The 24,188-nt window shown below is 43.0% G+C and overlaps 1 protein-coding gene across 3 annotated transcripts in view; it reads left to right on the top strand.

The window, feature by feature from the left end:
• Window positions 1–5,719: 5,719 nt before the first annotated feature.
• The window catches only part of TAMM41 (TAM41 mitochondrial translocator assembly and maintenance homolog), a 108,058-nt gene continuing 89,589 nt past the window's right edge, over window positions 5,720–24,188 (top strand). For all 3 annotated transcript variants that reach the window (XM_060023070.1, XM_060023071.1, XM_060023072.1), the window contains exons 1-4: window positions 5,720–6,074; window positions 8,536–8,718; window positions 11,115–11,207; window positions 18,197–18,347. In XM_060023070.1, coding sequence (XP_059879053.1) covers window positions 5,940–6,074; window positions 8,536–8,718; window positions 11,115–11,207; window positions 18,197–18,347 — 562 coding nt within the window. In that variant the 5' untranslated portion in view covers window positions 5,720–5,939. The remainder of the gene's footprint in view (window positions 6,075–8,535; window positions 8,719–11,114; window positions 11,208–18,196; window positions 18,348–24,188) is intronic.

Raw genomic sequence — 24,188 nt, 5'->3', positions numbered from 1 at the left:
GTTATTACAAGATATTGAATATAGTTCCCTGCACTATACAGTAGGTTCTTGTTGTTTGTCTATCTTATATATAGCAGTGTGTATCTTTTAATCCCAAATTCCTAATTTATCCCTCCCCCTTTCCCCTTTGGTAACCATTAAGTTTGTTTTCTATGTCAGTGAATCTATTTCTGTTTTGTAAATAAGTTCATTTGTATCATTTTTTAAGATTCCACATATAAGCAATATCATATGGTATTTGTGTTTCTCTTTCTGACTTATTTCACTTAGTATGATAATCTCTAGGTCCATCCATGTTGCTGCACATGTCATTATTTCATTCTTTTTTTATGGCTGAGTAGTATTCCACTGTATATATATATACCACATCTTCTTTATCCGTTCATCTGTCAGTGGACATTTAGGTTGCTTCCATGTCTTGACTACACAGTGCATATTAATATATTAATGCTCTGAGAAATCCCACAGCAAAGAAGTCTATTTATCTCTACTTAATCTGATTTCCCAAACTTAGGTGACTATGGAATTTTTTTTCAAATAACTCCAAATAATAATTCAATGAAACCCACTTTGAGACACGCAGCTCTACGCCAAATCCAGATTGCAGACTTTGGTGGCTAGAGATAGACTAGGTATATAGTAATGAATTCTTTCTTCTCTAACTGGGTTCTTTGCCGATTCAATTTCTCCCAAAATTCAGGGCCAGTTTTACAAAGAGATAAAGTAGACAGTTGCTGACTTGCTTGAAATTCAGGGACAGTATATGATGATGATGATGATAATAATAATAATAATGGCAAATGCATACATAGTATTCACTACATGTCAAGTATTTTTCTAAGCACTTTATGTATGTTAACGAGTTTAGTCATTGTGACAACCCAGTGAAGTAAGCACTACTATTATCCCCATTTTATACATGTGAAAACTGAGGCACTGAGCTACTTGCCCAAGGTCACACAGATAATATGTGGCTGAGCTAGGATTCAAACCAGGCAGTCTGGATCCAGGGTCCATACTCTTGACCACTGTATTATACCACCTCTAAGATGAGACACCTGTTCTGTTCCCTGAAATTCTACTATTATTCATTCATTTCTTTAGTACTGTAAGAGTGTGATCTTCCAGAACTTCATTGGAAAACACAGTGCCAAGAAGCTTTCCCAGAATCCTTGAAGAGCTGTCTTACCACAGGTATGGTACAGACCATCTCTGTATTTCACTGTAATTGGTTTGTATACATGTCTATGACGTTCTCAGTTGCAGAAATTTTGTTTCAGGCACTGTGCTAGGTACTAAAGGATAGAAATATGAATAAGATATGGCCCCTGACCTCGGAGAGTCCCCAAGCCTTTTATAACTCTTCTTGATGGACACATTTCGTATTTAAGACCAGGGCTGGAGAGCTATAAGCAAAGGGTTACATGTGGGCATGGAGGACAGAACAGTTATTTCTGATTAGAAGGGGGTGATATTTGAACTGAGGAAGAGGAAGATTTCAATGCGAGAATGAATGAATGAATGAATCCCTTGGGAAAATAAACGGTTTGTGTTATTTTTATGGTACAAGAGGAAAAGAATTAGATTTGGCACTCTATTGGGACTTCCAGCAAATGACTTCATTATTCTACACTTCAATTTATCCATCTGTAAAATTGGACTAGTAAATGCTAATTTCCCAGGGTTTGTTTTAAGAATTAAATAAAACCATGTCTGGAAAAGTTCTTTGTGTGAAATGCTAAGTGCCATGAAGACACTAGGTATTCTTACGCTTCTTAATTCCTCTTGTACATTGTCTCTTCAGAATCCAACACGACGGAGAACATTTACTGAGAGCTTGCTCTATGGCAGGCACTTTCTGGATACTATTTCATTGGCTGTCCCAACGATGCTAAAAGGTAGGTATTATTTGCATGACCATCCTACAAATGAGGAAAAGAAGGCATAGAGATCTTCAGCTGTCTTGCTCAAGGTCACACAGCTATTAACTCCTGGGGCCCTGATTCAAACTCAGGTGGTCTCTCAGCGCCCCGATGAGAGACTAAAAATGTATTAAAGATGCCCTCAATCTGGCCCAGTTTTGACACATCCGTCAGCTGAGAATGGACAGATGTGGCAGGTGACCCACCTCTGATGAGACAGATCAAGACATTTCTCCTTTACGTCCGTTAGCAGGTCAACTGAAAATTTGGTTAATTGTAAGGATCACAGTACCTGAAGTTTCTTTTCCCAAACACTTTATGCCTTTTACTTAAACACTGATTAGAAGAAAAACTAAGGCATAAAAGTTTCAGAGATTTCACAGGGTTTTTTAGAAAATGGAATAGGTGAACATTCTCTTGGTGAAACCTAGCCTGACTTGGTCATTGTTAAGGAGCACAAAGCCAACAGCGGGATAAATCAGGAAAATGAGATCCAACGTGCAGTCAAGTGGCATTTATCTATATTTTAAAATGGCTCCTAATGCTTTTATTTCATTGGTTATGAGAGTTCCAATAGAACCCTAAAGCGATTATATAGAACACTGGAGCTTCTTAATAGCTTCTAACTTAGCAAGCCACGGTAATTTAAAAGGAAGTGGATGAGCTGCTAGGAGCAGGGAGAATTCTGATGAAGAATACAAATATGTTCTTGCTACATTGCTTCTGCCTCATTCTGGGGAGAGGCGAAATGCACACAGGAACGTGATGGAACTTTCCAGTTGGTGCTTTTGCATTATCAGGAAGGAAAGTGTTTATGGAAACGAAAATTACTGATAATTACGTGTGAAAGCCTGCAAGGGAAAAAAACGGAGCAACGTTGCAGAATCTTTGTTTATATCCAGGGCTGAACTCCACTGGTGGGAGTGGAAATTGGTACAATTTTTTTGGAGGGGACTTTAGCAATGTCCTGACACTTTGACCCAGCAAGTCCCCTTCTAGGAATCTCCTTTTTAGCAATACTTGCATATATTCCAAAGCTCTATGTAAAAGGATGTTCACTGTAGCATTGTTTGCATGTACAAAAAAATGGCAATAATCTATATCTATCAACATGAAAATGTTTAAACAAAAGATGGCATATCCATATTTTAGAAAATTTTGCTAATAAATGGAATGAGATAGATCTACATATTCTGATATGGAAAGGTGTCTGTGATATTTTAAATGAAAAAAAGCAAATTGCAAAAGAGTATCTATCATGTGCTTCCATTTTAAAATGTTTTTAATGTTAATATATTCATAGAAAATTATGTTGAGGAATATGTACCAAAGATTACCAGTGGCGATCTCTGGCGGACGGTATCCAGATTTTTGTAATGTTTACATTTTTATGAGTATGGATTACTTTTGCGAAGAGAGGGGGAAATAAAATAAGCCGAATTATTTCCTCAAGGGAGGAAAGAAAAAAAAAGAAAAGAAGTACGCCTGCAGAGATCTATTCACTATCTTTAGGTGAAAGGTGTCAGTGTAATTCCACGGTGAGTGCATCTCAGATTCTGGCCATCTGGGCAAGGGTAGTGTTTAGTCAGAATGAACCAAAATGCCTGTGTTCCCAGAAGGGGACTGAGCCGCACTGTGTCTCCCTTCTGCCGTCCTCTTTCTGGCCTTGTGGTGGCCATGGCAGCTGCTCCTCAACCTTGGTTGATGGAGTAAAACCAGCTGGTTTCCCATTCCCTTCCCTTGCCTCACAAGGTGCCCACTTTATTTCTTTTTCTTTTTTTTTTTTTTTTTTTGCGGTACGCGGGCCTCTCACTGCTGTGGCCTCTTCCGTCGCGGAGCACAGGCTCCGGACGCGCAGGCTCAGCGGCCATGGCTCACAGGCCCAGCCGCTCCGCGACATGTGGGATATTCCCGGACCGGGACACGAACCCGCGTCCCCTGCATCGGCAGGCGGACTCTCAGCCACTGCGCCACCAGGGAAGCCCACAAGCTGCCGACTTTAGAAGGCTCTGAAACAAGGTGGTAAAGAGCTCGGCCTTTGGAGCTCAGGAGCCCTGGGTTCAAATCCTGACTTCACCACGCTCCTAACTGTGGGACTGGGGAAATCTGCTTCTCCTCTTAGGTGGTCTGTTTCCTCTTGTGAAAGATGATAGTCTAAAAGAACCTGCCTCAGGGGTCTTTGGAATGACGAGAATAGATAAGTATAGATAATGCTTGGAATAGAAAATAAACAATTGTCACCTATTATTATTGTCCTATCGATCGATCCTTCCTTGGTAGAATCTCCCATCTGTCTTCTGCTTGATAATCTCCTACCCATCCTTTAAGGCCTGGCTCAAATGCCATCACTGCAAAATCTCCTCTGGTCTCTCCCTGCACATCCAGAACTGATTGACGCTCCCTCATCATAGGTCCTGCAGGGCACTGGGTACCCAGCTTCACCACCGCATGTTATTTTCTGGGTTTGCTTGTCTGTTTCCTCCATAGACCCTGAGTGCCTGTAAAGCTTCATTCCTAGTCATCTTGACTTACCTCAGAGTTTGAATTCCAATAATCATTTTTCAAATTGAATTAATCCCATCCCTGCCTCTATCACCCCAGGCCAGGCAACTTAATTCACAATGAAACTATGGTAACAGCTTCCTAACTGGTCTCCCTGCCTCTCTTTCCCCACTCTGATCCAGGCTAACGTTTGAGCCTGACAAGTCCCTGCTCAAAACCCTTCAACGACCGAGTGGAGTCGTAGGACATGGAGCCAGATTCTTCATTCCAGTTTTGCCACAAGCTGATGTGATCCCAAGCACGTTGCTTTCTCTAACGCTTAGCTGCTTCATCTGTAAAATGAAGGCAATCACATCCTCCCACAAGGCAGTAGAGGGAACTCAGTGAAAAATGCATGTGAGTGCATCACTGTTACCCAAATTTAGCTATTACTACTTCTGTTATTGTTGAGAGGACATGAGCATCAGGGAAGAAGGGAAGAGTATCTGAAAAGTCTCTGTCTGGGGACTCAAACTACATCCTGAATGGCCCTGTGACCTGGAGCAAGTTTCTCTAGTTATACACAAAGAGGTGAGCTCTTCACCTGGGGTCCCGTTTCCACCAGAAACTGCATTTAATGTGCCCTTTTGTGAGCCCAGTCCACAAAACGAAGGGGCAAATACTCCTCCCCATGCTTAAAATTAAATACAAATATCAGAGAACCTTGGTGCAGGCTTTTTGTTGTTTTTGCTTTTACCATTTATGGAACACTTTAATACCCATTATCGGATCTGAAAAGGGCTTCAATGGCAAGAAGACACAGCAAACTCTTACCAGTAATAATCTCTGGATGGTGGGATTGGGGGTGATTTTAATCTTATTTGTGTTTTCCTAAACCTTCAAAATCTTCTGCAGTTTTCGAGCTGCATAGAGACATGGTTACACACGTTGCGAATGCAGTAAATGCCACTGAATTCTAAAGCGTACAACTTTAGGTTATATGAATTTCACCTCATCAGAAAGATGATGGGAAGCTGCAATACTACATGCATGATTTCCTAGTCACTTATTAAAGTGTGGTTTGAGGCGAGACCAAAAGAGAACTTTTAAGGTTGAAAAGCAGTTCAATCAGCTGTTACATTCCCCCACTCATGTTCAGGTCACTGTCCCAGGCTGCCAGCCTGCAGTGCGGTCCTCCGACCACCAGGGATCTCTGCGAAGGCCTCGCGTCCCCGCTCGCGAGCGAGCGCCTGCTCTTACTCTTGCGCCTTCGGAGCACTTGTGCGTGCTGGAGGCGTGGCCCAGGGTGGGCGCTAGACAGGCCAGGCAGACGCCTACCCGGTTGCCTGTTGGGTTCGTACCAGCCTCGTGTCTGACTGGTCTGCAGCCCCGAGTCCTTGCCGGGTCTTCCACTCCCCGCCCCCGGCTCCAGCCTTCTCCCGTCTGGGCCGGTCCCCGGCTTCCATCTCCCCCCCTCAGCGGGTACTCGTTCCCCGCCTGCTGCCCTCCACGGGTCCCTGTCAGAGCCCCGGCCCCATGGCTCTGCAGGCTTTGCAGAGCTCGGGGGTGGCCTTTCGCAAGATCCTGTGTCACTTCCCCGAGGAGTTGAGCCTAGCTTTCGCCTACGGCTCGGGGGTGTACCGCCAGGCGGGGCCCAGCTCAGACCAGAAGGTGAGCCCGGGTCGGCCCCACGCCGGGAATGTTCTCACGAGTTCCCTTTGCCTTCGGTGCCTCCAGAGCCGTAGAGCTACCTGTTTGCTCTGCGCACTCCACGTATCAACTGGCAAAGTACAAGCCGTACAAAAGTGCTCCTAGTAGAACGACAGCGTCAGCTGAGTTTTGAAGGATACGTAGGAGTCAGCTTAGGTCTAGAGCGGGAGGTGCAGTCATGCGGAGGGAAGAGCTGATGCGGGGACAAGATGGAAGAAAGGAAGAGAAATATTTGCCAGGAGCTAGTTCAGTGCTCCCAGCCTCGGCCGAACATTTGCGTTTTCTGGGAAGCTTAAGAAAATACTGATATCTGGGTTCCATCTGCGGAGATTGAGATTTAATTGGTCTGAGATGAGCCTGGGCTTCAGGAATTTTAAAAACTTCCCAGGTGATTCTACCACGCAGCCAAGCTTGAGAATCACGTCTCCGGTTGTAGGAGAAAATACAGAATGATTCTCCTGACTTTGGGAAGCTGACGGAGTGATTGTAGGGTCAGGGCATGTGCAGTGACGTTAACTGACCGCAGAAGTTAGTGATGAGCAGTATAATTGCCCCTGCTCAGGACATGGAACAGGAGTCTGTTTAAGGCTACGCATTGTTCTCTTCAGAGCTGGCTGGGCACAACAGTAGTGAGGGGACAGTTTTCCTTGTGATTGCAGTTTTTTTTTTTTCTTCTGCGACTGGAAAAAAAACTTTGCTTCCAAGGTGGCGACAAGATTCAAGACATAGACAAGTGGCAGGCAGGTATTTTCCATTTAAATGAGGCTTTTAATTGACTTTGATACAGCTTTTGAGCTCTTGCTGAATTAATGTAAAAGGAGCGGGAGTCTAGATGGAGGTGTTTTCTGTCTGTACAGCTCGTGTTCTGGACTGGGTTTCTTGAATAAATGAAGGAAATGGTAGTGTGCAGTTTGCAATAGGGCCTCGTGGATCTGGACACCTGGCTGTAATCTGTCTTTCAGTTAACCTTCGTCTCTTCGCTTCCTGGTGAGACCGTCTGTACTGTTGCTTGGATTTCCTGTTTCCCACCTATACTAGTATTTAAGTAATAGTTTTCTTTAAATTGAGAGCATATGAGAAATTACAGATTTGGGGCATATAGGTTGGGCAACCTAATTGTAGTTTGCAATAGGCTAGTTATTTTCTTGTAACATAAATTAACATAAATTTTTTAAAAAAACGTGTCCACCCCAAATCTTAAGTATCACCGCTGGTTTGTGGATCACACTGTGGGAAACTCAGAACAGGCCTTGGCCTCCTGATTCTCTAGCCGCCTCTTCATTTTCCTGTGTAGATTTTCCTTTGAGCAGACCTGGAATTCCCTCCAAGAAAAGGTCCTTCATTTTCCCTCACCCTCATTCCCTACAAGTTAACAAGTAAACTCCAGCACCTAAGTCTCTCCCAGATGAGCCCCTGCCCTCAGTGCCTTAGTGGCAGTTAGCCTCGTGTGGTGTTCCATCCTTTAGTCTCTCCTCCTCCCTTTCTACTGCAGGAACATTAGCATGGTAACCAGCCTCCCTCTCTGGTCCCATCTCCCGCCACTCCCCTGCCTGCGTCGCATTCCAGTCCTACCAGCTCTCATCTCCACAAGAGTGTTTTCCTCTAACAGTACTCCCTCCCTTCCTCAGGCCTCCTAGTACTTCACCAAGCCTGCTGAACTCTTGCACATTCTTTTAAGACTCAGACTTATCAGAGTCTGGAAGAATATAAACCTGTAGGAAAATTCCTCCTTCTTCTCTGACCCCACTCTGAGTGAAGTTAGTGCGTTTTGTGTTCTCCTACCAAGTTTTTGCTAGCAACCTGTCTATTCTCCCCAGTAGACTTTGAGGTCTTTACCTCTATCCCAGGACCTATCAGAGCTCATCGTAGGTGCTCAGTGAGGGGTTGGCAAATGGGTGAGAGTTAAAATAACTTATTTCCCTTTACATAACACTTTATAGAGCTTGTCCATTTGGTGTTATTTGATCTGGGAGAAAAGTAGAGCACGTTTAACTAGATTTAGATGAAAGTGTGGCCAAGTGGTCCAGCACAGAATTTGGGACCAGATTATGTCTGTCGCTCAGTAGCCATGTGTCCTTGGGCAAGGAACTTACTCTGTGCCTTGGTTTTCCTTTCCTATAAAAATGGGATAATGACAGTACCTACCTTGTAGGATTGTTTTGAGGCTAAAAAGAGTTACTATATGTATAATATATAAAGTGTTTAAAAGAGGTCTGGAACATCACTTCAATAAGTGTTACTGTTATTATGTGAGTTGACAAAAACGAAGCTCAGATTGGTTCCAGAGACTTGCTTAAGTTTCTGATGACAGCCCTGGGTCTGCTGTTAATCACAGCAGCATAGAGTCTTAGAGCTTTCCACTCTGCCTAGGTGCCTTTCTAGGAATTAAAACTAAAATTATTCTCTTTTCTTCACCTCCCAGAACGCCATGCTGGACTTCGTGTTCACAGTCGATGACCCTGTTGCATGGCATTCAAAAAACCTGAAGAAAAATTGGAACCATTACTCGTTCCTAAAAGTTTTGGGGCCCAGGTTTATCACCACTGTCCAGAATAACTACGGCGCTGGGGTTTACTACAACCCATTGATCATGTGTGATGGGAGGGTAAGTGACTGCGGGCCTTTGTCTTAACTTGGGTGGTTATTAACCTTTGTTAGTAGAATACCAGCTAAACAGATGTGTTCTTACAGTTAGGAAATGTTCACACTTTTGCTGGATGAAGGTGGTGAATGTGACTGTTTTTATTTTTTGCCTTTGGCCAAATTTTTTTGGTTCTCAAATTTTAGTGTGCATCAGAATCACGTGGAGTGCCTGTAGGACGCACAGATTGCTGGTTCCCACCCCCAGAGTTCCTGATTCAGTAGGTCTGGGGTAAGGGTTTGAGGATTTGCATTTTTTAAAAACTGAGCGGTAATTGTCATGTAACATTGTAGTAGTTTTAGGTGTGCAACGTAATGATTTGAGATATATATATATATATAGTGAGATGATTACCCACAGTAAGTCTAGGTAACATCCATCACCACATGTATTTACAATTGTTTTTTTTTTTCTGGTGATGAGAACTTTTAAGGTTTACTCTCTTAGCAACAAAGATTTGCATTTCTAACAAGCTTTCAAATGTTGCTCATGCTACTGGTCTGAAACAAACTTTGAGAGCCGCTGGTTTCGGCAGTGGGAGGAGTAGGCGGACCCACTGTGGATCAGGGTGGAAATTAATCTTATCTACATACAGAGGGGCAGACACTCCCAGAAAGAAGTTGGAAGTGGAGAGGGTATCATAGGAGAGGGTTTCATAGGTAGACGGGAGCATATGGTGCCTCTTGTTGCCATCGGGTGGGTGGAATTTGATGAGGGGTATTGGAGAGCAGGTGAGAACCCCGATCCCAGCAGAGGGTTGTGTGACAGCAGGAACCCTGCCCAGCCGTCTTTCATATGGAGGGCCCAGGCTCTAAAAGGGCTTCCCGGAACTAGGCAGGACCCCAGTCTGAGAGGACCAATGGGGAACTGAGTCAGATGCCTCCTAGAGGTCAGCTGGGCTGAGGGTGACTCTGCTGTGCCAGCTTTGCTCCATGCTGCTGATGGCTTAGAGCAGTCATCCTTTGATGTGCAGACGAGTCACCTGAGGCTCCTTTTGAAATGCAGATTCTGATTCATTTGGTCTGGAATGGAGCCTGGTATTCTGTATCTGGTGATGCTGGTGCTCCTGGTCAATGGACCACACTTTGAAGGGCAGGAGGTTGGAGTACTGACTTGAGAAGGATTTTGAAGACCTATCTGAACGTGGCAGGAACGAGTGCTGTGGTTGATTGGTGACGTCTTTGGGCCATACATTTACTTTTCTGGTTAAGGTCCCACCCGACACCACCTGTGGTTCGCAGATGAGGATACCAAGGTTCAGAGAGAGGAAATGACCTCCCTAAGGTCTTGCAGCTAGTTAGTGACAGGCCCCTGTGATGTTCCCATTACCTCTCAGCTGTTACGCACCTGCAGCAAGAAGGGCCGGCTGCAATACTGTGGCCAGAGTGGAGGGAAGAAGGTTATTCAGCGCAACGTTGCACATCCACTCTAGTCCTGCCAGACGCGTAGCTGTGTTCTTTCTCCATATTAATATTATGCTGAGCCGATCTGTAATTAGTAGTTTCAAATCATATTACAAGCTCCAGTAACCCAATGTTTGGGCATAATTATGTGCCAAAGGGACTGTACTTTTTAATTGAAATTCTTTGGCTACTTTTTAGATACTTGCAGCCTGAGAAGGCTGTTTGGGTACTGAAGTTCAGTGAAGTGAGTCTGAAGATATTTGTTGAAGCAAATGGGATTTCATAACCTGGAACAACTGCATTCAGGGTTTGTGTGAATTACTATTGAAATGAGCTTGACCATAATTCCATGTGTTCAGCACTGATAAAGAGGTTTTATTTTTGAATGTTGCTTTGTGATTATAAAAGTGTTTGAAATAGCCTATAGTGAAAGAGAACTTCACCATGTAAAGGATGTCAGTGAAAACGTTAAAGAAAATTTCTTGTGCTTTGTCGTGAAGCAAACATTGGAAGCCCAGACTGAAATTCAGGGACCTGGTTTAACTCTGCTCTATGTGGTACCATCTTGGGCACATCATCTGTTCTCTCCGAGCTTCAGGTTTCTTATTTCTCAAGTGAGAAACGTGAACTATGTTATCACTTCTTGAAGTGTCTGTGGTGAAGGACCGTCACGAGAGCCTGAGTTAAAACAGTGGTCACTTCACCTCGAATGCCTGAGGAAACACACAGTCTTGGAAACTAATCCTTTGCAAAAGGTTTTGTGGAGATGTGTATTTTTACAAGGTAGGCAGTTTGAGTGGCTTTGGAAGTGGAGCTTCTGCGCTGGTCAGAAACTCATTTTGTTTCTTTACGTTTTGTACTTGCATAAGCATCAGCGTGTTTCTTTACGTTTTGTACTTGCATAAGCATCAGCGTGGTATTTGGCGATTTCTCATGCCCATTTCTTTTCTTTTCCAGCTTATCAAATATGGCGTTATTAGCACTAGTGTTTTGATTGAAGATCTCCTCAACTGGAATAACCTATACATTGCTGGACGACTCCAAAAACCGGTGAGTGAGTGTCTTATTAGGGACGTCTCTCCTCTCTGAACCTCACCTTACTTTGATCTTTGTGATTGCAATGACGTAGAAATGAGTTTCACACTCCTTTCCCTCCCTACAGAACTCGTTGCCAGACAGTATCCAGGTATCACCCACACTGCTCCCTCCCTCCCTCTCAAGATTCTCCAGTTGTCTGAATGCATCAGGTTCAGAGTCAGTCCGTGTGGCTGGGGAGGATGGCAGAAGAGGTGTCCAGTGCCTTGGTGGAGCCTCGGTCGGCCTCCCCAGATCGCCACCTCTTCTGGAATGCAAGTGCCATGGGGCACTGTTTGTCCAGTGCTTTGTCCCAACAGTGCCTGGGACGATGCCTGGCTTGTAGTACGCATTCAGCAAGTGTTTGTTGAATAAATGAATGAGACAGATCATCATTCTGAGGCTAGTGGACTCTGTTCCCCTTTATTCTCCTCCTCAGGCCCTACCCTCATTTGGGACGTTGCTGGAGGAGGCTGTAGGGGCAGGCTTCTCCGGCTTTACTAGAAATGGAAACAAACAGAAAACAGGAAAAAAGTCGAGAGGACTTGAACTTTTCACTCGCATTCACAAATACCAGGTTTCCTCCTTTTTCCAGTTGTATAGTCTGTTTTCTGAGAAGGGGTATTTTCGTAGTTTAAGAACTATTTGAGGACTTCCCTGGTGGTCCAGTGGTAAAGAATTTGCCTTCCAATGAAGGGGGCTCAGGTTCGATCCCTGATCGGGGAACTAAGATCCCACATGCCACAGGGCAACTAAGCCCACGTGCCACAACTTTTGAGCTCGCGCGCCTCAACAAGAGAGCCCGCGTGCTGCAAACTATAGAGTCCACACGCTCTGGAGCCCGCGCTCCACAACTAGAGAGAGAAAACCCGCATGCCACAACTAGAGAGAAGCCTGCACACTGCAATGAAAGATCCTGCATGCCGCAGTGAGGATCCCACGTGCCACAACTAAGACCCAGTGCAGCCAAAAAAATTTAAAAAATAAAATTAAAAAAAAAAAAAAAGAACTAGTCGCAGTTGTCTGCGACTGCCTCCAGTTTCCCTTTCCCGCAGAAATCACGGCTAACTGGAGAATTCTTAGGATAACTAGACAGTTGCTAATCTCCCAGCAAGGAAGAATTTTCTCTGTGCTGTCAGAGGGTCTTAGGTCCCAAAGAGGGTTCAGGAATTATTCCCAAATGCCTCTCATGGGTGACTATGCTGCTCCTTTTTTGTCAGCTATGGCAAGAAATTAGAGAAATTTATACAGTCCTAGCTTGCTTGGTTGTGTCATAAAATCTCTGTTGATATATGTGGGAGGTTCAGATTCTCTTGCCTTGTATCTGGGCTTAAAATTAAACAGTGTAGGTCATTAAGACATACAGAAGCATTTGATCAGGGTGATAGTTACATGGGTACATCCATGTGTAAAAATTTGTCAAGCCGTGCTGATTAGATTTCTTTGCTTTACTGTACAGTATATAATTTTTACTTCACTAAAAACACATTTTAAGTCTGGAAACAATAGGTTACTGATTTAATTTCATATTTATGTAGATGAATTTCTCATTTCTAGGTTGGATAACTAGTAAGCCTCATAATTAAGCAAATAAATGTAATTGGAAATTTGTAAATATTCCTTTTCTTTCCAAGTTTCTTTTTAAATATACAAAATATGTAGTTTGATGGGAAGATTAATAAACGTGGAATTAGAAGCCTTGGGCCTTATTCATTCCTGCTACTTATTAGCTGTTTATGTGATCTTAGGCAAGTTGTTTTACCTTTCTGAACCTCAGGTAGTTTCTCTGTAGAATGGGAGTAGCAATCCTTGCCCTGCCTACTTCACAAAGGTGTTGAAAATTGGAAGCAGAATGGTAATGCTGGAAAGGACACAGGTGTTTTAGAATCAGACAGATCTGGGGTTTGGGTCCCAGCTGTGACACTCCCCAGCTGTGTGACCCTGCACCAGTGACTTAATCTCCCTGGGCCTTGTGACACCCTCACCTGGGGACAAGGCCAGTGACACCGACCTCAGAAGGCGTTTGAGAAATGCCTAGATCTAAAATGTCTGGCATCCACTAGACACTCAGGAAACAATCTTTCTCTTGTCTCTGTCCTCGCCTGTCTCAGAGTTATTTTGAGATAAAATGAGACATTGAATGTGATATTATTCTCTGTACTATGTTTTGTGCTTGGAATAGTTCAAGTTTTTTTAGAAATAGGCTGTAGAAAACTATAATGCCATGAAATCTCAGAATGTAAACACTGGAAATGACCTCACATTTCATCTAAATGTCATGTATCCTAAAAAGATTAAAACATCAATTCAAGGCAAGTAGTGACAGATACACTTATCATACAAAACTGCATTTCTCAGCTAACTTGGAGAAGAAAATGTTCTTTATAACAGTGACTGCCCCTCCAACTTATTAAGAAGCTTCTAGCACAAGAAAATTAAACAATCTTAAAAACCATTTGAGGTGTTGAACATGACACGATTTAAAAAAATCAAAAATCATAAATGGGTGAATTAACTCTTCCACCCACACCTGCCTCCAGTTTCCCTTTCCCGCAGAAATCACGGTTAACTGGAGAATTCTTAGGATAACTACCTTTAAACTAACTATTTTTACCTCTAGGTGGCAGCAAATATTAATCAAACTCCATGAAACAAATCCGATGAAAAGAAAGGGTTGGTAGCATTTTGGACAAAAATAATGGGTGACTATCTTAAGAAAGAATTGTGAGAATGAGTGTGAATTTTTTGTTTCTATGTGTTTTAAAACGAGTTACATTAAATTATATTGTCTAAAGCTCTAAAATTATCTTCCATATTGCAAATAGAGTAGAATTTCTCAGTCACTAGCAATTTAAGTCTTTAAAAGGAATATGCAGAGGATATATGGGAACTCTCTGTACTTTCCATTTGGTTTTGCTGTGGACCTTAACCTGCTCTAAAACATAAAGTTTACTATCAAAAAAATATATAAAGGAGTACTTGGCTTAAAAAGATGGACATTTCTGGAAAAAGTTGAGTGCAAATTAAATTTCTATCAGACTTTACCATTACCTTACCTCATAATTGAGGAGATAACCCATTTTTACTTCTAGTGCAGCTTTAAGTTTGAGTTATTTACGAGTCAGTTTTCCAAGTCAAGAAACATGAAAAGTATTTAATAGAACCTTGTTGTGGCCAATCTTTTTTTAAGTCAGAAGAAGTCTAAAGTAGTATTTTCACTTCTGTAATTTATTTAATGTAAGTTGGATTTTTGTATTTCACGTTGTTTTGTATTTCATGTATAGATAACGTGGCTTGAATTTTTAAAGCATTCACATTGGCAAACAATGGTATTTTGCCACCTTGTTAAGAGGATTTTAATTTATTTTAATGTATTCATTCCAATATATTTTCTTTTACTTGCTAGTCATATAGCTTTTTATAACAGGTTTACTGAGATATAGTCACATAGCATATAATTCAGCCCTTTAAAGTGTACAATTCAGTGGTTGTTAGTATATTCACAGTTTGCAAGCATCACCATATTGTAACTTTGTTGATTTACTTTTTTGTAGATAGTAAAATCCCAGTGGTATAAAAGGTCCCTGAATGGGACTTGGAAAGCCCAGCTTACTAGTCTTGGCTCTGCCCGGCTGAGAGCAAATCTTTGGACTTCTAGCCTTGGAAATGAAAAGATTAAGCCATTCATTTACTTATTCAAAAGACAACTAAGTTTTTTTCTCTGTGCATGCCAAAAGAATTTTTTTAAAAAAATCACCACATTGCTAGCCTCAAGAGCCCACAATCCAACAGGTAGATGATAAGGTTTTTTTTAATTCAGCTCAAATGTTCACTGTTTCTTTTTGGTCCTCCAGCAAAAATTAGCCTTTCTGTTCATTTGGAATGGAAAACTACTGCGGGAAGTGTCATTTGCTTAATGGTCGAGTATTTGAACACTGAGGTAGGACTGTGTTCTTTGTGACTATAACTTCACTCTTTGCAATTCAAGCTCTGTCTCCATGTGACTATTATAGAGGAGACCACATGTGACTTTCTCTTTTTTTCTATCTTGAAAGGTACTCACAAATCTCTCAAGTTGGGCTTTTGAAAGTCCCTTCAAGTGTTGCCCCTTCCTCTCTCCAGTAAAGATTTTCCCCTTGGCAGTAGTGCTAATGCTATATCTGTGGTTCAGTTCGGGGCATTCCCAGTAAGATACAAACAGCTATTCACAAATCTGAGGACTTTCTTTTTTTCCCAGGCCTCTCTGGCAGTGTCCCAAGGGTTCACTGGCTTTTCACTCTGAACAACAAATAACAGTGCTTCTGAGACAAGTTGCTAGTTCACCTTACACTGGAGAACCAGATCAGCACAGTAGCAGTCTTCTGAACTGACATTTTTCCTTTGAGTAAGGATGATTTTATTTTCACTCTCTTAACCTTAAGTAGCAAACAGACTGCCTTTTTTTTTTTTTAACAACCTCACGTAGACACTTTCTTGGAGAACAAGGGTATTTTATTGAAAAGGAAAATTTCCCCAAACTTTTTCCTTTGCATCTTTGTTAATAAAATAACTTCTGTTTTCATTGAGTTTCTGTAAAAAGTTCCCCCCCCCCCCACACACACACAGAAGAGGGTGAGGAATTATTGAGCAGGACCTGGTGAATGAGGATGAAAATAGGAATTTGGAAGTAAACAGGCTTCACAGGCTCACTTCACGAATCCTGGGTCCTGGTACGGTGTGCCACTGTTCCTCGTGGGGAGATCTTTTAACCCTCTGGGCCTCAGTTTCCCCATTAGTGAGATGAGGAGGTTGCCCTCCTAGATCCTTGATTCTGTATGGAGTATAAGGAGGGAACGTTATTCAAGGAATAGACATAGGAATTATAATAGGACCTTAAATTTTGTTTTAATCATCTTTCAAGATTAAAAGTTAACAAGAACAGAATGCATGAGGATAACTCAAAATATTTAGATCTGGGTTTGCCAAGTACAAGGGTGTTACCCTGATTTTTGCCATCAACTCATTATGCAACCTTGGACAGATCATGCTGCTGGACTGCTTCTTGCTTTGACTATCTGCAGATGTTTGCAATAATACTGAACTCACCCAAGTGCTGCAAGCCTTAATTCAGGGCCATTAAGTCCTTGTAATTATGAGGGAGGAGGTGGTAGTATGGAATTAAGCGGCTTACCTATCACATGAGAGGTTTGTATGTTATAAATATTCCCTTAAAAAAAAGTAGGGACAAAAGGTAAAAGACAGATTTTAGGTTCTTAAGCCAGATTTATAAAATAGTTATGTTTTCTAATATTGCTTTTCACAATTAATAAAAAAAATTAGAGAAGAAACTATACTTGGGGATATACATCATTCCTGTCTTTCCTTGCTATCTAATAAAATTTTAGTTTGGAGTTTCTCATACTGTATGTGTCTTTTATGTGCCATCTGAATTTTGTCAGAAATTATCTATATTTGATAAATAAAAGGCAATTTAAGCCCTACTTTCTAGAACATGAGAAAATTGTGGTGACAGCACTAAATGATTTAGAGATGGTGGTTACATTTCAGATACATGGGTGTCCTTATTAGGGATTTCTAGATCCTTCACTTGTTGAGAAAATCAGTCAGAAGCAACATGATAGTTTAAGATTATGTCAGGAGTGCAAATTGGCACAATTGCTACAAAGAGCGATTTGGCAATTCTAGTTCAAAGTAATTATACACCTTAGAGCAGTGGTTCTCAAAATGTGGACCCTGGGCCAGCAGCATCAACGTTACCTGGGAACCTGTTAGAAATGTACATTTTCAGGCCCTAGCCAGGCCTACTGAGTCAGAAACACTGGAGGATGGGCCTAATAATATGTGGGGGTTTTTTTGGCTGCGTTGGGTCTTTGTTGCTGCGCATGGGCTTTCTCTAGTTGTGGTGCACAGGCCTCTCATTGCGGTGGCTTCTCGTTGTGGAGCACGGGCTCTAGGCGCGCGGGCTTCAATAGTTGCGGCATGCGGGCTCTGGAGCGCAGGCTCAGTATTTGTGGCACACAGGCTTAGTTGCTCCGTGGCATGTGGGATCTTCCCGGACCAGGGATCAAACCCATGTCCCTTGCATTGGTAGGCAGATTCTTAAGTACTGCGCCCTCAGGAAAGTCCCATAATATGTATTTTGACAAGCCCTGCAGGAGATTCTGACGCTTACTAAAGGTGAGAACCCCTGGCTCAGAAAAACGCTTGCGTGTGCAACAAGAAACACACAAGGAATCTCACTTCAGCTGCGGCTTCAGATGAAACATCTCATTTAATCTTCCCAGCAACCTTATAAGCTTGGTTCGGTTATTAACCCTGTTTTACTGATAAGGAATGATGCCCATAGTCAAAGAGCTAGTAAGAGATGGAGCTAGGACTTGAACACATTCTCTGAACTACAGTGCAGTCTTTAAAACCAATCTGAACACACTGGAGCAATTTGTATCTTGATGGATTGGGAGAAGTCAAAGACAGCAGATTCTACTGTAGCTAATTTTCTTTCCCTTTTCCTTAGTCACATTCAAAATCAGTTCAAAATAGAGCATGACCTGCTTAGGTTATGTATGGTTAAGAACAGAGGTGAGTTCTAAATAAAGAAGTAAAATGCCTTTTTCCACCATAAAATTAAGTGAAGAACAGTGAGATTAAAAAATAAAAAAATACTAAATTTCCCAAAGGTCATTTATTCCATTTTGTGCTGACTTCTTTTTCAAAACTCATGTTGAATTTCCTCATTTAAGAACAATATTTGTTTTTCTTTCCTATGTCACGAGTTCTCTGATTTGGGCTTAAAACAGGAGACTCTGGAATTGCTTATTAGAATAATAAATATTTCATGTCAACTGGCCTAACTCAAAGATCATCAGGGCTAAGTGTTTAGGACAGTTGCAGTGTATGTATAAACACATAGATTGGGCAGTACTCCACTTCTGGAATTTTTCTTCTGAATGTTCTGCTTTTTCCAGGTGAAAATCGTAGCAATGAATGAGAACGTCGCTCTCAGGTCGGCCCTGGATAAAAATCTGAAGAGTGCCGTGACTGCTGCTTTCCTCATGCTCCCCGAAAGCTTTTCTGAGGAAGACCTGTTTATAGAGATTGCCAGACTCTCATATTCAGGTCAGTAGGTTTCATGCCTGTACTTTCTACAGGAAGGAGATTCGCTGTTGGAAGACCGTGCAGGCCAGACACCCCGCCCCTCGCCCTGCACTGGAGCTGCAGCAGCCGAGGCTCGAATCCCACCACCTCTTTGAAGGTCGAGGCAGGAGTTCTTTGATTTGCCTCCTTGCCCCCAGGGTCTCTTCCTTTCCACTTCTCTACATAGGGTCACCTTTTTGTTGTTGTTATTGTTCAATTTTATTTTGAAACAATTTCAAAGGTACAGAGAAGTTTCAGTAATGATCCAGAAAACTGCCATGTGCCCTTTCCCCAGAAATGTTTCGCCACACTTGTTTTATCACTCTGTATCCGTGGTTTTCCAAAGCTAGTGGGCAGCTGAATCCTCTGGAGGGCTTGTTAGAACAGACAAGACAGCTGACTTGCGAGGTCTGGGCTGGGGCCCGAGAATCTGTATATCAAGCAAGTTCCAGGTGATGCCTGGTGCTCCTCCAGGGATCCCACTTTGAGAACCACTGCTCCCTCTGTATGTGTAAATGCGCCATATTATATATATTTTTTCTGAACTACTAGAGAGTAGGTCACAGATATCGCGTCCCCTCTAGGCCAGATTCTTCAGTACGTGTTTCCTAAGAACAAGGACATTCTCTTACATAACCAGAGTACAGTCACCAAATTGAGGAAATTTAACATCAATATAGGACTTCTGTCAAATTGCTGATCCTTATTCCAGATGTTGTCAGTTGTCCCAATAATGTCCTTTATACTGTTTTTTTCCTTCAAGTACATGATCCAGTCAAGGATCATATATTGTACTTCGATGCCATGTCTCTTTTTTTTTTTTTTTGGTGGTACGCAGGCCTCTCACTGTTGTGGCCTCTCCCATTGCAGAGCACAGGCTCCAGATGCCGCAGTCTCCGGATGCCACCATGTCTCTTTTATCTTTTAATTTGTAATGTTTCCTCAGCCTTCCTTTGTCTTGCATGACATTCACACATTTGAAGTCTACAGACCAGTGATGTTGATGCCCTGACAAGCAGCGTTTTCTCCTTTCTAAGCGAACTCTGGGGAGACATTTGAAGGTGAGGCAAATACGCTGCTTCTTACTAAACTTGCCCTCCTAGTGTGAGTTTCCACTGATGGTCCTTGCTTGAGCCAGTCTTTACTATGATGGGCACAAAGTGGAGACTTGCCCACTCCGTCTTTCCTCACGTTAAAGAAAGCTTGCCCTCCTTCCCCAGTCATCTCTTTATTTATCTAAATATTAACTTCCTTTCCCCTTAAACCAGTTGTGCTCCTCAGAGATGTCAGGGCACAGGGGAGGCTGAGAGGGCGGATCCCGACCCCTCACCGCACCCCACTGATCTTTTTAATGTGTTAAGGGTCCATGTAAAACTCCGTTTACAGAAAAGTAGCCTGCTACCTAAAAAATAGTTTGAAAACCACTATCTTAAATAAATATCGTCTTTCCCAACTTTTAAGTATGAGTCAAAGAACTCTGTACTCAAAAAATTGCAAAGCAGGCTTCCCTGGTGGCGCAGTGGTTGAGAGTCCGCCTGCTGATGCAGGGGACACGGGTTCCTGCCCCGGTCCGGGAAGATCCCACATGCCGCGGAGCGGCTGGGCCCGTGAGCCATGGCCGCTGAGCCTGCGCGTCCAGAGCCTGTGCTCCGCAACGGGAGAGGCCATGCAGTGAGAGGCCCACGTACCGCAAAAAAAAAAAAAATTGCAAAGGCAGTTGACTCATTTTCTGAATCCCTGTACAGATAAGATTTCATGGAAACGCAATGCTGAAAGAGACCTGAAAGGTCTTGTTCTTCAGTCTTTTTTCCAAAATGTGTGTGCTGTGACCACAGCTGTCATTGCAACACGGCCGAGAAAGGAGGTGGCATAACCTTGGTCTTGGTTGCTTCCAGCTTCTCATGGCAAAGGCAGGGGAGCAAGCGTGGCGTGGCTGCCTCCAGGGTGAACATGTGGGGAGGGCCTCTGGGTACCTCCCTCCCCACGCTCCCCTGTGAGACAGCGGGGACCAGAAGCCTTTTGTCGACTTCTGTGGGAGAAGATGCAGAGCCGTTCTCTGCTCTGCCCACGTTGTCAAGATCAGCATAGTGTTAGGTGGATTCCAGTTCTCTGTAAATTCAGAACACTGACTAAAGACATTTATCGAATCTTATCACTGCTCCCACCTATTTGCAGACTTTAAGTCGGCACTCAGGCTGCTCTCAGTCTTGAGCTGAGTTTTGCTCTGCCTCCTGGAAGGGCTGTGTCTTATGCTCCTGGTTTCTCCTGTTGTTCAGTAAACACTTGCTGATTCATAGCAGTATCATCCTCTGTTTCGCTTCTTCTGTAATATATATTAAGGGCTGCTGTATAGCGACACTGTTCCAGACACAGATAAGGAGGTCAGTAAGTAGGTAGATAGATGTGTAGGTAGGTGGATGGATCATTTATTCCTTTATTCCATTACTGAATCCTCGTACTACAGCCCTGTTTGTTCAACAAATGTGTGTTGTGTTGTGTGTCTTCCCTGTGGCACACACTGTGCTAGGCCTGGGTGCTCACTAGCAAGCGTGACGCGAGTGAAACTCCTCGTGGAGTTTCTGGTCTTTTAGGGAGAGGCAGGCAGTAAAGAAGCAATAAGGCAGTTTGAGATCGCGCTAAGTGCCATGAAGAGAAGAAAATATATCAGGCTGAGGGTAAGGCTGTCTCACAGTGGGTAGCCCGGGAAGGCAGTCTGAGGTGGTGATACGGAGCGTAGGTGGAAATAGTGACAAGGAGCCGGCCCTGGGCTGTTGGGGGAAGAGCTGGCAGAGGAAGCGGGCCGCTCCCCACAGCCGGGTCTCGCACCTCGCTGTGTGTGACTCCAGCCCCTCGGCCTCCGGTCACTTCCGTTCCTCACCTTGCCGCTTCCTGTTATTTGTGATTGCTTAACCCAGATTTGGATCTGAGAATTTGGCCAAGTAGCCTACATTACTCATTTCAAAGAGGTTGGCTTCTTTTTCCCGCAAAACTTAGGACACAATACTTGCCAATCCTCTCCAGGGGGACTACTTCCAACACTGTGTAGTCCCTACCTTATGAATGAGACATTTTCCAGAAAGTCTTCTGTAAGCCAGTTGTTTAGACTGGGGATATAGTTTCCCATTGAAACAACACTGTATATGATGGTTGTTCCTCAGCCGGGACACAGTATAATTAATGGTTACCTAGCCTATAACATGATGGAACTATACGAGGAGAGTGCACATGGGGAAGGATCTAGGCCCTGCAGGCATGTGTCCTTCATAGGTATGAGACTTGCCCCAGGCGATGTGTTGAAAGGCAAGCTTTTCTACCTGCCTTTCTTAGGCTTCTGAGAACCCAGTATCCTTGAATTGATCAGATTCTATCCCTTGGGCAAACTACCTAAACCTCCCAAGCCCTCAGAATATTCCAGACTTCAAGTTACCCACCAATGTATTTTTATTTCCAACTTAGACATTTATTTTCCACCTGGTTCCAGTTGAGAGAGAGAATATGTTGTCCCTAACCTGTGAAATTCAACATTTCTCCCAGGCAGGGTCAGGAGGGACACAGAGAAAACAGTGTCTCCGTGTTATTGGACACGTTCCTGCCAGTAATTACTGGCAGAGGCAAGATCTGTCAGTATTGCTGGTAGTAATAATAACCCCTATATTTTATGCAGTATTTAAGGATCACTTTAACTGCCCTGGGGTCAGTATTTATGGCATTATTGTTATAAATGATGGTGAGAAAGGAGTAGGTGGATGATGAGAGCCTGCAAAATTGGGGAGGAGAAAGCTTTCTGATCCTTCAGTTATTCTTAGAAGTCAGCATTTAAGTAAACAAAAAGAAAACCAAATGAACTTTAAAGGGCCACCTTGAACATTCTTATGGAAGTACAAACTATTAAAATGACTAATTTTAGGTAATGATCCTGGTTGAATATTTATCAAGTGAATCAGCGTACCATAACATATGAAGAACTAAAGCTACAGTTTCTGCTGTAAAGAACTGCACATTAATAAACGTATACAGCCATGGTGAGTCAGTGGTAGATTTAAAAAACAGCCCATGTGGAAAAGGCAGGGGAGTGTGAAAAGCATGGCTTGTTTAGGGAAGAAGGAGCAGATTGACGTGACTCAGGTCCATGGCTTATGGCAGGAGAAAGTCGCATTTTTTATTGTGTACCAGGAATGACTCTGAATACTTTTGATCTAATAACCAACTTAATCCTCACCACAACCCTTTGATTGAGTGCTCTATTATTGTCGCCATTTAACAGGTGAGAACACCAAGGCCCAAATCTGTCTCAGGTCAGTTGTTTGGTAGATTAGTAGGTGGTGGAGCTGGAATCTTAGCCCACACTCTTAACCATTTAAATTCACTGCCTCTCTGGTATTTTGGAGAAGAGGTTAGGCCGGTGTTGGGCAGGGCACTGAATACAAAGTGAAGAGGTGGGAATTTCACAAGCAATACACAGCTAAGAGCCACAGAAGTTCTCAGGCATTGCAAGTTGGTCCAGGATTTGTTGTTTTGGAAAGATAATTTTGCCAGCACTGTGCAGGAGGGAAAGAGACGAAAAACAGGAAAGTTTTTTCATTCAGCATATAATTAGGGGAGTCTTCTCTGCCCGGCGCCCCTGTAAGCTCTGGGGATGAAGGAAATAAACAAGGCAGGAACAGTCCCTGCCCTCATGGGGCTTTCTTCGTAGGTAAAAAATCAGACAGCAAACACATGGCAGCACAGAATAGGGGAGGAAGGAGAACGTTACTTTAGTGTAACCAGGGAAGGCCTCTCGCAAGGTGACGTTGGAACTGAGCACCAGCCTCAGAGGACCCTTGAGCAGAGCCCGGGTGAGAGCTGGCCAGGCAGAGAGGCGTCTGTGGGGAGGACAGTTAGGACCGAGTCTGTGTCCGTTGCCCTGTATCCTTGACCTCCGGAACTCTGCCGTGGCTCATGGTAGGCATCTGTGCATGTGTGTTGGGTGGATGGACAGAGCCCAGCAAGTCTGGATGGTGACGAGGGCTCGAACTAGGGCAGTGCCTCAGAGATGTGAACAGTTTCACGTGAAAATAATCAAGGTCAAACCCTTAACTGCTTCAATTAAGTATTCTATTGATATTTACTACTTTGCTTTTTTTTTTTTCTTAAGTCATAATATTACTTCATGGAAGGGAGCATTTGTAAAGTGTTAAAAACCCAGTCAGACTCCTGGGTTCACGTCTTAGCTATAACCTTAATTAACTTTCTGCCTCCTTGTAACTCAGTTTCTTTCTCCCTAAAAAAGGTTTTTATAGGGATTAAATTAAATCATACATGTAAAGTGCATAGCCCAGTGCCTGGCACATAGTAAATGCTCAGTAAATGTTAGCCCTTATTATTCTGGATACATGTTTGCTTGTATTAACACAGACACTTAGAAAGGGCAAGACTACAGTCAGACCTGAGTTTGAACACCAGCCTTGTGGAGGTGCTGGAACCTTTCTGAGCCTGTTTTCTTCTTTGTAAAACAGAAATAACAATCTCATAAAAAGGTTTTCAATGAGATAATATTTATAAAAGCCCCCAGCTTCATACCTCATTGATGGTTGGGGCTCAGAAAATGACTGCTATTATTATTTATTACTATTATTGTGTACTATTGCTGGCTATAGAGGTTTTCCTCAGGCTGAGACACCTTTATTCGCTCGATCATTCAGTCATTGGTGGGTGCTCAGGCTGCCTCCGTCCATCATTGTTTTATTAATGACACTGCTGCGAATCACTTTGGCCAAATTACTTTGGTACAGAAGGGGGCAGAGTTGGAAGTTGTCTAACTTCCTTGGACACATTCTCCAAATT

Source organism: Delphinus delphis, chromosome 10 (assembly GCF_949987515.2).
Source record: "Delphinus delphis chromosome 10, mDelDel1.2, whole genome shotgun sequence".
Classification (NCBI taxonomy): domain Eukaryota; kingdom Metazoa; phylum Chordata; class Mammalia; order Artiodactyla; family Delphinidae; genus Delphinus; species Delphinus delphis.
This window is presented reverse-complemented; position numbering and strand designations above follow the sequence as displayed.